The 16,389-nt window shown below is 41.5% G+C and overlaps 1 protein-coding gene across 1 annotated transcript in view; it reads left to right on the top strand.

Annotated features, from left to right (window-relative positions):
- The window catches only part of Cmc1 (C-X9-C motif containing 1), a 77,335-nt gene extending 61,370 nt beyond the window's left edge, over window positions 1-15,965 (top strand). The window contains exons 3-4 of the mRNA XM_059268847.1: window positions 207-297; window positions 14,987-15,965. Of these exons, the coding sequence (XP_059124830.1) occupies window positions 207-297; window positions 14,987-15,107 (212 nt within the window). The 3' untranslated portion in view covers window positions 15,108-15,965. The remainder of the gene's footprint in view (window positions 1-206; window positions 298-14,986) is intronic.
- The last annotated feature ends 424 nt before the right edge of the window (window positions 15,966-16,389 follow it).

The following is a 16,389-nucleotide window of genomic DNA, read 5'->3' as shown; positions in this document are numbered from 1 at the left end:
AGCCTTCCTGCCTGTCTCTCACAGGTCCTCCTCTCGGATCCTTTTCTACAAAGGGAGCAATCCTTGAAGTCTGCCCTTTACTGGGGGCATGTTTTCTATTGAGCACAGAATATGTGCAGTCTGGATAATGGATTCTAAGTGAGAGACTGTGTTAGAACTTCTAAAATCAATTAATGTATTTTTTTTTTTTTTTTTTAAAATTTCAGATTTTACCAGATGTTGCAAGGACTCTGGAATCCTTATGGTAGTAAAATGCCGGAAAGAAAATTCTGCATTGAAAGACTGTCTAACTGCTTAGTAAGTAGTCACCTCAGTGCTTGTTGGTCATAGAATGTTACTTAGTTCATTACCTGTGATATGTTCTGTCCCTCCTCCACCAAGTGCTTCATATTATTGGTTAAGACATTAATATGTTACAGGTTATTCTAAAAGAGAAAAAGACATTTAGGAAGGAATTTCTTTGAATTTACATTTGTCAGAATTATATGTATGATTTTCCACATGGTTTAACAAATCCTCTTTCTACAACAGGTTGGTTTATAGAATTAGTATAGCCTGCTTTTTAGTTCTTCTAATGAAAAGCTGCTGAACTAGATAATCCTTAGGGACTTTTCAGCCTGTTGATTGACTTGCTGAATTGTTGTTTCAACTCCTAGGAAAGTTGAAGCAAATGATATGAAAGCTATAAAAGTAAATTTCGATTTCTCAAGCTTATCAAATAAAAAAAATTATGTGTTTATGATGTGTATGTGCAAGTGCGTGCACATCACAACGTGTGTGGAGGTCAGAGGACAACTCTCAGGAATTGGTTCCTTCACTCCTTCCACTGTGGGATCTGGGGATCGAACTCAGGTCATAGGATTTTACTTGCTGAGCCATCTCATCTGCCCTAATCAGTTCTTTTGAAACAGCATTTAATATCATAGTGATGAGTACTCCACTACCGGTTCTCAACTCTTTGCTATTGGTTTTAAGATAAGGTCTGGGTGTGTAGCTCTAGCTAGCTTGGACTTCACTGTGTAGTCTAGGCTGGCCTTGAGCTTAGCCTGATCCTTTTGCCTCTACCTTCTGAGGGCTAGAATTATACTTAGGAGCTACCAATCTCAGCTTAGTTCTTTAATTCTTTAAATGAGAGTATGCAGATTTCAGGGTGGTGGTGCACGCCTTTACTCTCAGCATTCAAGAGGCAGTGTTAGGAGATCTCTGTAAGTTCAAGGCCAGCCTAATCTACAGAGTGAGTTCTAGGACATTCAGAGCTACATAGTGAGAACCTGTCTAGAAAAAAAAGAAAGGAAGGAAAGGAGGAAGAAAGGAAGGAGCAGATTTCATTGAATGCAAGTGCTTTTTTTCTTTTTTTAAAAGATGTATTTATTTATTTTATGTATATAAGTGCATGTACATATTTAATCTGCATGTACAACTTTATGCCAGAAGAGAGCATCAGATCCCACTATAGATGGTTGTGAGCCATCATGTGGTTGCTGGGAATTGAACTCAGGACCTCTGGAAGAGCAGCCAGTGCTCTTAACCTCTGAGCCATCTCTCCAGCCCCCTTTTGTTTTCATCTCCATATGGGTTTATTATATACATTATTGACAATTATCCCAAAATATTTTAGTAAGTTAATTGATAGTTGTGAGATTTTAATTTTGGCAAGCTGTTGTTCCCTCCGTTTTTCCAAATGCAGCCCTTGAAACATAAATATGAGTGTGGTGTAATATTTCTTAGGAAAATGAATTAAAAAGTAATGCTTTTCTGAATCCCTTACTTGTTTTTAAGAACAAATTTTAATTTAGAATCCCACAGTTGGGAGGGACAGGATTATCCAAACCCGTCACCCACCTCTGCAGTTAGAGATGAGAAAAGCCACCAACAGTTTGTATGCTTTTCTCTGAGACAGTCTCAGCTGTGAGGGTCGCTGGCACAAGCCCGTCACTATGGAGGAGTGCCTTCTGGTCCTGCTCCCTAGTGTGCCTCTCAGATAAGTCTCTCTTTCTCTTAAACGTATGCTTTTGTAGGAACACAAATGTTTTACAGAAGTGCAGTAAGCCAAAGCAACACTAAAGCAACAGTAAAGCACGTTTAAAAGAAAGAAATAGAGATGAGCCCAGCCGGGAGAACCACCCACAGGCTGTCCTGGGTGCAGACTAGTGAAAGTTGAATGAAAAAAACGAGGGCCTGACTGCTTCCTGGTATGGTGGGCGATGTTTATTGAGATAGGAAGGAGCATAGCCAGAGGCATCTGGAAGGGTCCAGATTGAACTGGGCCGTGAAAGAGGGGGCGGGAGGGGGGGGCAAACAGACCAAGAGAGATCTAGGAGCTGAGCCAGCCAGGAGCCAAGAGAGCACTACCAAAATGGCTGAGTTCTGTAGGGAAGAGAAACTAGGGGAGGGGAAGCTAAGCCTGGCCCATGGGAGGGAGGGGTTTAGGGTAATTGGCCAATGAGAAGTGCTGGGAGGAGCCACAGGTACTGAGGGAGACTTGTCCCTTGTCTCTTTGGGTTCTGACAAGTGTTGTTAGTGAGGCTTTCACAAGAGACGACATGGATATGACTCAAGTAGGATCTGCCCTGGCTAGAGTACTGAGTCCTACAGTAAACAGGAGTGCGTAGGGAAGCCTCACACAAAAAGCACCTGCTGAACAGACCTTTTTCCTGCAAGATCAAAATATGCTATACTGAGAGAATGGAGAGATCTGCCCAGAGGTCTACAGACCACAGGAGGATGGCATTGCACAGCCTTAACAGCACTCAAGCCCCACACTTTCTGGGCAGGTGGAAAATAAGTAGCTCCCTTATCCTAAGTGCCTCAGTTTTGCAAGGGGCGCATGCCTTTGCCTTGCTACATCACACCCAGCAAAGTGTGCTGTTCTCTGCCTCCAGCCACCCCGGTCCACAGGTGACTCTTGAATCCCGATGCCTCTGAGCTTTTCCCACGGGAGTCCTCTGTGCTGAAACCATCTGTGTTTCTCACTCCAGCTGGAACCCTTAGGAAACCGAAGACAGGGAGACCTTTGTGCCTCCTCTTCCTCAAAATGCAGCCCTACCTTCTGTCATAGCTCAGAAGGCTACACTGCATACAGACCTTATTCCTCACTGTTGTGTATTGTCCTTGAGAGTGACAGGAAGCCCTCCTGAGATGACTGAAGATCAGCCCACAAAATAACAAAGGCTTCCAGTGAATAAACAGCCCGTAACAAAACACTGTGCAGTTTTGTGCTCTCCACATGGGGACCAGGTCTAGGTGATCAGCCAGAATTCCCAACCTGGGAGGTTCCTGGCCACATAGGCTCATCTGCAGAGGCCGGAGAGCATCCCAGTGTAGCTTGATTAATCTGCTGGTCATAGAAACTGGCTCTTCCTATCTCTGTTCAGGAAGCTGGTGAGCAGTGTTAGAGAAAACTACAAATGTGCAGTTCTGGTGACAAGCACACCAATGCTTCATGTATTGGAGACCATCTGCTCAGCACTTAGTGCCTGAACACTGAACCTGGTTATGAGCCAGCTGGAATTTCTTCCATGAACCTCAAATTTCCCTCACCCTGGTGACTGCCAGTGCCAGTGTGTGCTTCCTGTGTGACCTTATAAAAGGCACCAGAGCCCTTCGGTGGGAGGAAAAGGTGTTTGAGAAGTGTATTGCAATCCACCCCTACAGTAGCAGGTCACCTTTGTTAAGTCTGCGGGTGATGCCTGTGAAAACCAAGTTTCCCCCACAAACTGCAGCTGCCTTTCCTAGACTTCCTCAGATGATGTGCACAGCAGTGGGAGAGTCAAGGACCACTTGACTCTCAACCAGTTTTCATAGGCGAAGGTAGTACACAGAACAGGCCAGCACCTGCAAAGCCTTGCAATCAATCCGGAATTTTCATGGGTATGAAAAATAAAGATTTGCTCCCATTGTGATTGTCTTAACCTTGGCCAGGAGACCATTCTTTCTCATGTCACACAGGATTATAACAGTTGCTTCCTCTCCCACAGTGCCCATTCCAGATATGTTGGGAATATGGAAGGAGTGGGGGATGTCCCTTGGACATATGATGCCTGTGCTCCACGGAGTGTCATTGCTCTCACCCTGGAGGAGGAACCATGTCTGATGTCATTCTATCTTGCCTCATCAGAGAAATCCTTCACACTTTCTCAGCCTAGAATCTCTAACTTTTCTCCAAAAGTGAAAATGCTAGAGAGTAAAACATGATGATGCATGCTTATAATCACAGTAGTTAAAGGGCTGACATAAGATTGCTGCTAGTTCAAGGCTGGTCCAGGCTACATTGTAAAATTCTGGAAATGTGTGCTTGGTGTTGGGGGGTGCCCAAGAAAAATTTTTAAAAATGTATGTGGGAAGCCATTCATGAAATCCATTTATTACAGAAATTACAAAATGAATATTTCCCTCAGGAGTTGTTTTGACTACTATAAAACCATCCCGAGTAGTACTTGGGTAGCCATGTTAACAAAAAAATGGAGAGGAGGTAGGGGTTGGAATAGCTGTTGCTTATCCAAAACACTGCTATTAAAACAAATAATACAAGTCAAAAATCTGACCACATCTTAGTCATGAGATTTGGGTTTGGTAAAGTTACAATGGGGGATTTCTACTCGATCATGATAGAGAAGCATGATGAATAGGTAAACGTCTTAAATGCTCAGTGGCTCAAATTTGAAAAATTGTTAGATTATTGTACATATATATACTAGTCTGGGTTCTCTAGAGGATCAAAATTGATAGAATGATTCTATATTAAAAGAGGATTTATTAGCATATGCTGTGGGATGGTCTGTATGTCAAGTGTATTGCTGATTGGTCAATAAATAAAACACTGATTGGTCATTGGCTAGGCAGGAAGTATAGGCGGGACAAGGAGGAGAATAAAGCTGGGAAGTGGAAGGCTGAGTCAGAGAGACACTGCCAGCCGCCACGATGACAAACAGCATGTGAAGATGCTGGTAAGCCACAAGCCACGTGGCAAGGTATAAATTTATAGAAATGGATTAATTTAAGCTGTAAGAACAGTTAGCAAGAAGCCTGCCACAGCCATACAGTTTGTAAGCAATATAAGTCTCTGTGTTTACTTGGTCGGATCTGAGCAGCTGTGCGACTGGCAGGTGAGAGAGATTTGTCCTGACTGTGGGCCAGGCAGGAAAACTTTAGCTACAAGCATAGCTTTCAGGTTGTGGTCCAGCTAGTCTATCAGTGGCTATCTCTGACAGAAGGGCCAACATCAGTAGATGTTCAGTCTTTGAGGCTTGTGGGGGACCCACCCCCACTTTTTCCCCAGGGTACTCTTGAATAGGGAGAAGTAAGAAATATTTAGATAGAAATATAGAGGGGAGAGAGACAGATAGAAACACAGAATATCCTCTGGAGGACCTGGATCCTTATCCACCAGCCCTTTTTGTCTCTTCTAAAGGGCTATATAGAAATGCCAAGGGGTGGAGCAAAAGACCTCCCCCAGCACAGACAAGTACAGACCTTTCCAAACACCTGATAACCATGCACGTGGTCAATCCATCCCCTTATGCAGACCTACTGGGTAAAGCAAACTCAGATCTCACTAGGAAACCGTTGTGGGCTCCCAGAGGCTGGATGTCTTAGCTGGTCTTTGGCCTGTGTTGGATCCTGAAGAAGTATGTTCTACTGCCAGTGAATGACAGCCTCAGTAGCAGGATAGATGGACTTAGCATGGAGAGTGAGGGCAAGCAGGCAAAAAGCAAATTCTTCCTTCTACCATGTCTGTTTATATAGGCTGCGACCAGAAGGTGTGGCCCAGACTCAGGGTGGGTCTTCTGACCTCAAATGATACAATCAAGAAAATCCCCCACAGGTGTGTCCAGCTGCTTGAATTTTAGTTGATTTTAGATGTAGTCAAATTGGCAACCAAGATTAGCCATCACAAGCCCTCCCTTTGTTAACTTGACACATAATCACCTCTCCTTATATTATTTTTAGTTTCTAAATCAAAACAAAAACCAGGCCATAATGATGCTTAACATGATATAACTATCCCATGTATAACACTAAATGCGTTATATATTTTTCAAATACCTAAGAGTTTTACTGTTAGTCTTTCTCCCATCTTTTCCCACATGGACCTAAAGCCTTTACAAAGATAACTGTTTATAGTGGAAATTAATGAGGCAATTCCACGTAGTTTATCTAATAGTCAAAAGAGGTTTATATTGGGTAAACTTACAGCAAGCAAAGGGGTTGGTTATGGGATTCAGGAGAGGTGAGGCACAGTCCAATGCAGTTCTTAGGAGAACTCTGACTTGGTCTGCGGTCCAGCATCCAGCATCCAGGATCATGAGGTAGCCAAGAAAAAGCGAGCATGTACACATCTCAGGTCTTAAGGGGTCCCCGTCTTGGCCATGCCCCAGGAAGGGGGCAGGTGCCTAGCAATTGCCTGCTGCCTACTAGGGGCGGTGCTTCAGGGGTGAAGCACAAACAACCACCCCTACAACTGTTCACTGGGGAAAAGAAGTAATCAGACTTTCCAAGGTCTATTGGATATAGGTTCTGAATTGGCAGTGATTCTGGGAGACCCCAAGAAGCACTGTGGCCCTCTAGTTAAAGGATGGACTTATAGAAGGCAGGTAATTAATGGAGTTTTGGCTAATGTCCTACTCACAGTAGGTACGATGGGTTCCCAGAATCAGCTTGTGGTTATTTTCCAGTTCTAGAATACATAATTGGGATAGATAGAAGTTGGCAGAATTCTCACATTGGTCCCATAACTGTGGAGTGAGAGCTGTTATGGTTGGAAAGGCCAAATGGAAACCATTTAGAGCTGCCTCTGTCAACAAAAGTAGTGAACCAAAGGCTATCACATCCCTGTAGGAATGGTAGAAATTAGTGTCACCATCAAAGACTTGAATGATGCAGGGTGGTGGCTTCTACATCTCCCTTTAACTGGCCTGTGCTGAAGACTGATGGATAGTGGAGAATGAGAGTTGGCTACAAAACCTTAATCAAATAGTGTCTTAGTCACTGTCCTATTGATGTGAAGAGACACCATGACCATTTAATTGGGGGCTTGCTTATAGTTTTAGAGGCAAGTTCATGACCATCATGCCAGGGAGCATAGCACAGGCAGGCAGGCATGGTGTTGGTGCAGTAGCTGAGGGCTTACATTTTATCTGAAAGTTGGAGACAGAGAGAAACAGACTGAGCCTGCTATGGGGTTTTGAAGCCTTAAAGCCCACCTCCAGTAACACACCTCCTCCAAGGCCACACCCAATCCTTCCCAAAACAATTCTACCAATGAGGGATCTAGCATTAGAACACATGAGCTTATGGGGGCCATTCTCTGTGGTGATATGTTGTGTACCCCCAATATATTGTGTACCCTACTTATCTGGGGTCAGAGAACAGAGCAGGCACTAGATTAGACATAGAGGTCAGACAGTGGTAGCACACACCCTTAATCCTAGCACTCTGGAGGCAGAGATCCATCTGGATCCCTGTGAGTTCAAGGCCACACTGGAAACAGAGTCAGGCATGGTGGCACACACCTTTAATCCTAGCACTTGAGATCTCACGCCTTTAATCCCAGGAAGTGATGGCAGGAAGCAGAAAGTTATATAAGGTGTGAGGACAAGGAACTAGAGGCTTTTTAAGGTTTTAGGCTTTTTAGCAGCAGTTCAGTGGAGACACTTTTGGGTGAGGACTCGGAGGCTTCCAGTCTGAGGAAACAGGGTAGGCTGAGGAGTTGGCGAGGTGCTCCTTTATTCCCGCCTCTCATCCTCATTCTTCACTATACTGTGACCACTATACTGGTTCTTCCAAAACTACTGAAGACTAATGTGCTCCCGATGGCCAAACCCATAAGCAGTCCTTCCTCTTTTACTCAAGTTTTTGATAGTTTCCCTGGCAGTGATGTCTCGTTAGCCACTGTAGTTGGTCTTTCTTGTCGGATTTTCTCATGGGAACCACCAGCTCCTAAATAATGACATGGAGACATTATTAATTATAAAAACTTGGCCTTTAGCTTAGGCTTGTTCCCAAATAGTTTTTATAACTTAATTAACCTGCTTCTATTAATCTACATTTTGCCACGTGACTTTTTACCTGTTGGCGAAGTCATATCTGATGGAAACAGCAAAAGTCATAAAGCCACCACAGCTGTTTGACAAAGATCCAGCAAAGCTGAGCTGCACAATGGCCTCCAAACCACTTTTGTTTTCGATCTTTGCATGTTGTATACTTGGGGACTTTTATATTTGTACAATTTGAGGATACTGGATTGATGGAAATATGAGTCATTTGTGCCTTCTCCCAGGAGCACTGCTTTTGAGCTTCCCCAAGAAGGTCCTGAGCATACTACCCCTCCCACTTTAGGAAGATACCCTTATCTACTTGAAGGTCTTTTTCTTCCTTGGAGGCTGTGACACACATACAAAAGCCAGAGGTGTTGGGTGGTAGTGGCGCACATCTTTAATCCCAGCACTCCGGAGGCAGAGGCAGGCGGATCTTTGTGAGTTCGAGGCCAGCCTGGTCTACAGAGAGAGAGATCCAGGAAAGGCGCAAAACTACACAGAGAAACCCTGTCTCTAAAAATAAAACAAAACAAAACAAAAGCCAGAGGTCTCTTTATGAAGCTATGATATATTCTTAAAACATCTGTCACCATAGTTACTCAGGAACAAGATAATCAAAGCAAAGTAAACTTAAAAAGGTCAGCAAGATTCGATGAGCTAGAGGAGTTGGTCGCAGATGAGATTACAAGTCTCTTTTTACTATATACTCAGGCCATTATGTGGCATACACAGCAACAAAGTTAGATTAGCTGAAGTTACTTCAGCCCCTCATAGAAACTTATATTGATGGTCAAAGAATGTTGTGGAAAGATGATAAAAGGATGAGGTGTCAGGACCTCCCTTTGTTAGAAAAGTTAGCTCATGTAAAGCCACTGTAGTGTCTTATGACCAAAGAACAAAAGAATACCAGGATTAAACATATAAATAAATTCTATAAAGTTATAAAATGTAAACATTGTATTATGCCAGAATTTGAATAATAACTGCAGCAGCTTTGACGTGAAGATTTTTTTTGGGCACTCTGGCTATTAAGAGTTAATAATACATTACTTAGGACATGGCAAACTGCCTGGGCTGGCTTGGAGATTTTCTTTCTATCTAGCGTCCTTAAAGACACAAAAGTAGGCAGCCTGAGAATGAGCTGTCATATGCCTCTAGATATTTAAAAATTGGGTTATGAGATTAATGAGTAAAAGTGATTGTAAAAGGTAACTCTTTATCAATGATGACTAAACTTGATTGTAAAAGATAACTGTTCTGTCACGGTTCATCAAATGACTAAACTTATAAACCCAGATGTGCAAGAAGAAAAGTTAAACGTATGTCTGAAAACAAAAATGTTATGATCTATGTTTTGAAACACATGAATCTATCCCTGTTTTCTGAATTCTGTATAAACAAAGAAGCACTCTGACTGCTAGTCAGTCAGGCTACAAGATTCTCTCAACCATCATGCCTAGCTCATCCTTCCCTCACCAAATCCTTACCTCCTCTCTGGAACCTTGCCACTGCCAGGGCTGGCCTCTGTCAACCTGTCTTCCATTCTTTATGTCTGACTCTCCCTGTCTCGCTAGTGTCTCCTCGTGCGCCTAGATTCATCCCAAGTTCCTCTCTCTGCCCAGAAGTCCCGCCTAACCTCTCCTGCCTATCTACTGGCCATTCAGCTTTTTATTAAACCAATCACAGTGACACATCTTCACACAGTGCAAACAAATATCATGCAACATTTCCTCCTTTTTGTCTAAATAAAAGGAAAGGTTTTGCTGGGCAGAGGTGGTGCACACCTTTAATCCCAGCACTTGGGAGGCAGAGCCAGGGGGTGGATCTCTGTGAGTTTGAGGCCAGCCAGGTCTACAGAGCGAGATCGAGGACAGGCACCAAAACTATACAGAGAAACTCTGTCTACAAAAAAAAAAAGAACAATTATCAAGTAATGATTACATTCACAATGTCTAGTCCATTTGTATTTGGCAAATTCAGAGAAATTACTCTATTATCTATCTTGTCTTGGTGAGTTCAAAGTTTCATACCTAAACCACCTTCTATCATAACTTCTATTGCCTACCTAAAAATATCTTTTTAGACCTTAAAACATTTTCTTAGATAAATAATTTAAGCTTTTATGTCTCTCAACCTTATAAACTTTACATCTCTTTTGTAAGTTTCTTTTTTGAATTTAGTAACAAAGAAAACAGTATAACTGTCTTAAGTCTTCAACCCCATCAGAGACCCAAGAAGGATATAATATTACCTGAGTAAACAAGAAGTGCAGAGCAAACAACTTCCAAACTATAGAAATGACAGAGACAGCTGGCTGCCTGGACAGTCACCCAAGGTTCCTCTGTAATGTTGGGGCATCCATCTTCAGCTTACAAGCCTAGAATATCTGACAAACTTTCCTGTGAAGCAAGAATTTTGAAGGACTGTCCTGCCTACTTTGTCTTAGCAAAGTTTGGCAGTTGTTTTCTTTTGTGCCCTGCTTGTCCATTTTGGACAGTATATTGTCAGCAATTGAGGCAAGGGCAGTTTCTTGCCCTAATGGCTAGCTTTGCCACTAAGAAAGCAAACTCCATATGGAGGTTTTTCGATGCTCACCAACCTTTTTTGAAGTAAATTGGTGCTGCCAGGAGCAGATCTGTCTCAATGTCATGAAAAGCCTTATGTTATTAAAACACCTTAAATGCCATATTCTGTGGATCTTTGAAGTGTTTGAAGACCATCTATATATCTAAAATATCTCTGATTGACCTTGAAAATATATCTAACATGACTGTAAGTTTGCTTGTTATAGATGACTATTAGCCTGTGTTTCTTAATTACCCTAAATAGTTTGTAATAATAACTTTCAAGGACTATAATTTTACATTATGTTGTTAAATGAGCTGCATAGGTACAATACCTTAGACAGGAGTAGAAACATATATACAGTATAACAAAAATAACCTTAAATTTGTATCAATATACAAAAATACTTGAAACTGCTGTGCTGTGTCTTTCTGTACGCTGTGAATATATGCTGTTCCCATTGATTAGTAAATAAAGCTGTTTTGGCCTATGGCAAGAAAGCTTACAGCCAGGCAGGAAATCCAAGTAGAGATACAGAGAGAAGAATGGCGGAGTGGGGGAGATGCCAGCCCCCGCCCAAGAAGCAGCTAGATGCCAGCAGATTGGTGACACCACAGCCACGTGGCAACTTATAGATTAATAGAAATGGGTTAAGTTATAAGAGCTAGCTAGCAAGAAGCTTGAGCCATAGGCCATCCAGTTCGTAATTAATATAAGCCTTTGAATGATTATTTTATAAACGGCTATGGGTCATGGCTGAGAGATTTTTCTCAACCACGAGCCAGGCAGGACACAGGAAAACTTCCAGCTACATTAAACAAGAGTAGAAACATATATACAGTATGTTTTAACAAAAATAACCTTAAATTTGTATCAATATACAAAAATCCATACCAATTTAAAATATTTGAGACTATAGTGGTTGCTTTTTTTTTAGTTTAAAAGTAGAGTCAATAATCTACCCTTTCTCCTATCATTCCCCCTTTTTTCTTTTCAGAAGGAGATTCCTAAAGCTAATCTTTTCTTAGTTTCCTCCCTGACCATGGTCAGTGACAACTTGCAACCAGTCCCCCAAAATGATGATAAATATCCATAATCCGCCGAATGACCAAAAATACCCACCACACCTCTTGGGAATGTGGGTGTTGTATTCTTAAAACTACTACTACTTGTTGTCTGGGGGTGACAGCATCTTTAGGAGACCCTGAGAAAATTGGGATAAAGGTCAAGACCTGGGAGAGCTAGCTGTTGTCTAGTCTTGGTGTGATGGGAAAGTGTAGGGCTTATCTAAAGTTCTGGCTGGAGTAGTCTGTGGAGACTGGACCATCTCAGCTAGTAGCTTTAAAGTTGTTCTGGATGAAGATTTTACTGGAAGCTGTAACAGAGACATTCTGAGAGGCTAGATCACCTGGGCAACTTGTCCTCATTGGTGTCTGGTCTTTTTGTTCTGAAAACACATTAACTTTTAAAGGTAACGTACATATCTGCATTAACACAAGTATGGAATGTGTGGTGTGCACAAATCATCTAAAGATGATTCTCTGTTCTGTTTGAGCAGGTGGAAGACATCTGTCAACTTTATAAATCTGTTTGGACTGTATAACCTAGCTGTAATATGAATCTGTATCCATACCATATGGAAGGATGGCATGTAATAAGTCATGAGGACTCTGTAACCAACAAGATTTATTATGTCTCATCCAGTCTCAGAGCTGTTTCCATGTCAAGGGATCAGCATATACATTACCTCTCCTGTAGTCCTTTCTGGTTCCTTCCTTCATGTCTGCAGCCAAGAATTTTAGGAGGTCTCCCCTGGTCAAATCTGATCTTTATTAATTTTGAAGGAATCCAAACACAACACATTTTCTGACTTCCACTCTGAAGTTAAGACATTCTTAAAATATATAGGCTGGTTTAATTCAGTAGTTTTTTTTTTTTCCCACAATCCATTCTCTCTTAGTAGCTGCCACTTTTTGTTCATTAGCATTAAAAAAATTCAAAGTCAACAAAGCACCATACAGGATCCAGATGCCCTGTGTATTCCCCATCCTTACATAGCTTATTCCTTTTATATTATTTTTTGAAAGAGTATTATTTTTAAACTATTTTTTAAATGACTGTCTATATCCATTTTCACTTTATTATTTTTTAATTTTTTAGCACCTGTAGCTGGAGTTTTCCTGCCTGGCCCACAGTCAGGATAAATCTCTCTCACCCGCCAGTCCCACAGCCGCTCAAACCCAACCAAGTAAACACAGAGACTTATATTGGTTACAAACTGTATGGCCATGGCAGGCTTCTTGCTAACTGTTCTTACAGCTTAAATTAATCCATTTCCATTAATCTATACCTTGCCACGTGGCTCGTGGCTTACCGGTATCTTCACATGCTGTTTGTCATCATGGCGGCTGGCAGTGTCTCTCTGACTCAGCCTTCCACTTCCCAGCTTTATTCTCCTCCTTGTCCTGCCTACACTTCCTGCCTAGCCAATGGCCAATCAGTGTTTTATTTATTGACTAATTAGCAACACATTTGCCATACAGAACATTCCCACAGCAAGCACCTAAGCACATTTTAAAGCGTACTGTACCTACTTGTTCAGAGGTTTCTTTTTTTGGTCTGGACCTGGCTTTACTGTGCAACTGCAGTGTTCTCTGACTGTGTGAGTCAAGCCTTAAAGTGACTGACCAGACAAGAAGGGGTAGTTGCATGCAGAAAGACTATGGACTATGGCTCTAGGAACATGTTGTAAAACCTTTCTGTGCATCTGCAGGCTCCTTTCGCAGCTCTGCTTAGCACATGGCACTGGCAGCTGCCTCTGCCCCCTTTGGGTCCATAGGCACTGAGGGCTAGGTGTCCCAGCTGTGCCTAACCATCCCAGCTCTGGGAAATTGCTGAGCAGAGTCTCTGCTAGTGGCAGCCAATTGTTGAATGCTTGTGGAGAGGCCAAGGCAGTCAGGTAGTGACTTTGGTGGTGCTGGCTTGACTTCTTCTGTGTGGTTGTGCATGTGTTGGAGTGCCAAATGTAGTTGGACTTTATTGTCGGACTTTCTCTTAGGGACCGCCAGTTCCCAAATAATAACATGGAGACTTATTAATTATAAAAGCTTGGCCTTTAACTTAGGCTTGTTCCCATCTAGGTCTTATAACTTAATTAACCTGTTTCTATTAATCTTCGTTTTTCTTTTTACCTTCCATTCTGTATGTCCATCTTCCTGTCTGTCTGGTGTCTCCTTGTGCACCTAGATTTATCCCGAGTTCCTTTCTCTGCCTAGAAGTCCTGCCTAACCTCTCCTGCCTATCTACTGGCCATTCAGCTTTTTATTAAACCAATCACAGTGACATATCTTCACAGTGTAAACAAATATCTTGCAACAGGCCACACATTTCTCCGCGCCTCAATCTTGTCTCCCTTAAGCTGTTCCTTAAAGTTGGGTTCTGTTAAGAATTTTAAATCTAAGTGTAGTTTTTACCCATGGATTAAATAACTACGGATCTCATTTTTCTGCTTTCCCTCATGTCCTAAATAGAACTTTTTTTCTTTTTCCTTTTTTTTTTTTTTGGTTCAGACTGTGTTATGTGGCTTGAATTATAGTTTTCTATAGTCTAGAGTCGTCTGTCTCCTAACTAACTCTAGCTATTTACCAAATCAGGTTTTTTTTCCTCCCCTGTTGCATCCGTACATCTCTTCCTTTGGGCTAGTGGAAGCCCTCATCATTTCTTGCTTGAATAATATTAGTGATCCAACTTTAAAAACCTTTCTGTCTCTTTCAACCTACCTGCCATACACCACCAGTCATTCAAGAGTCTTCTGTTTGCAGTTATTCCTGTCCTATTGCTTTTGAGATAGATTGTTGTAGATTGGCATAAGTGGCTCATCATAATTAGGTCCCTGTGCACTCTGTTTCTTGGGTTCTTTCTGCTGTGTGCATAATTCACTATGGGAGTACCAGTCCACTTGAAGTGACCTATGCATATCATTCTGCCTTCACATGCACTTTTCAACATGCCCTTTTGTTGTGTTTCTGTGTCCCTGAAAAACTCAAGCATGTTTTTGTGACACCTCCCCTTCCTCATGTTTCCATATCCATCTTTGTACTTTTTATATTTTGTGTTAGTTCAGCCTTTGCCTGTTAAGCCTTTGGCTCCTGGAATGTAGCATTATTTGTTCTATTCTGTGATAAGAGTAAACTTACTATACATTTTATTAATTACACATTTAAAAAATCTTTAGTTCTATTTTTCTTACTAGTTCATTAATGTTTATTGTGCCTTGCCGACTATTACTGAATGTCAACTTCTCAAAATTTAATCTCATGAATATCTGAATTTTATTAAGGTTTATATTGTATCTATTTTGAATTATTTTAATTTACTCCTTGTAGCTATAATGATCCAGCCTTCTATGAAGAATGCAAACTGGAATATCTCAAGGAAAGGGAAGAATTCAGAAAAACTGGAGTTCCTACTAAGAAGAGGCTGCAGAGGCTTCCTACAAGCATGTAGGTCAATAATGAGTCCAGGAAGTCACATCTTAATGGAAACCACTTGTAATATAAGCCAAAAATGATGGACTGAAACAATGTTTGCTCACCCTAATCATGAAAATACTTATTTTTTATGAAATAAAAAAATCTTTATTTCAGAGTTCTAGTTTATTAAATATGGGATAGGAGGAAAACTAAAAGGAATGTTTTCCTGAAAAAAAAATTTTTTTTAAACCAAGTCCTTCCACAACTGTAACTGCAGTCAGTGCTAGTGGTCTTAGAATTTCATATGTGCATTACCTTCTGATTATGCAGGCTGATGGCTAGTGCAGGACCAAAGTACTAAAGCAAAGGAACCAACAGCCTTCAACCCTCTCATACAGAGCACCACAGCTGTGAGCCAGAGCTCTTATTCACTCCAGCTCTTAGTATGCTACTGTGGACATCAGTTTCAGTGACTTACAACTTACTCAGCTTTGTCAGAATATGGGGCATGTAGGCAGGGCTTCAGGCTTGACATGGGCTTATTTGAAAACATAGATGAGGTTGGGTGAATTAATTTTCTGAAACCTTTGATGGCAAAGTTTCTGCACTATGTTTCTTGATCTTTTCAACTTTGTATAATCTTTGATTTTAAGATGTTGTCATGTTAAGTGTGAACTTGTGTTTTGTAACATTGGGGATTCAGGAGGAACTGTGGTTTTTGCTCCAGTGTGTTAATTTGGGCCTACCTCCTCCCCCCCTTGCCTTTTTAAGCTATTTTCTTAAACAGGAAGAGTTAGCTTTTGCTCCAATCCCATGAAAACAGTTTTTCTCATTCAAATAAAATGAGCTATGAATGCATGTTAATTTTTACACAGTACTCACCAAAGAACTATTTTACTTTGTTAGAAACTCAAAGAATCCATTCTCTCAGACCACAGATCAACAAAAGGTGGCCAGAGGCCAAAACAGAGCGACTGAACATGTAAGTCTAGAGACTGCAGCCCGGGAAGAGGCAGGAACCCTGTTGCTCCTGTGCAGGCCTGTGGCATTGGTGCATTTTGTAATGTACACGACTACACTTCTTGTTTTCAGTGATTCAGAAGTATAGAGCAGTGACTGTAAGAAGCAAGTGAAGTAGTGACAAAAGTTTTGTTGTGTGTCACACAAGCCATAGGTACTAGACAAACTGTGTTCACATTACCTCTTGGACCTGCTGCAGATGTATCTTTGGTATACTGAGTTTCAACTGTTACATGCTCATAGGGCAGGTTTAGTCTTGACCTACATATGTATTCAGTTTTATTTTGGCCTCAAGT

Source organism: Peromyscus eremicus, chromosome 7 (genome assembly GCF_949786415.1).
Source record: "Peromyscus eremicus chromosome 7, PerEre_H2_v1, whole genome shotgun sequence".
NCBI lineage: Eukaryota > Metazoa > Chordata > Mammalia > Rodentia > Cricetidae > Peromyscus > Peromyscus eremicus.
The sequence above is the reverse complement of the archived record's forward strand: the minus strand, read 5'-3'. Positions and strand labels throughout refer to the sequence as shown.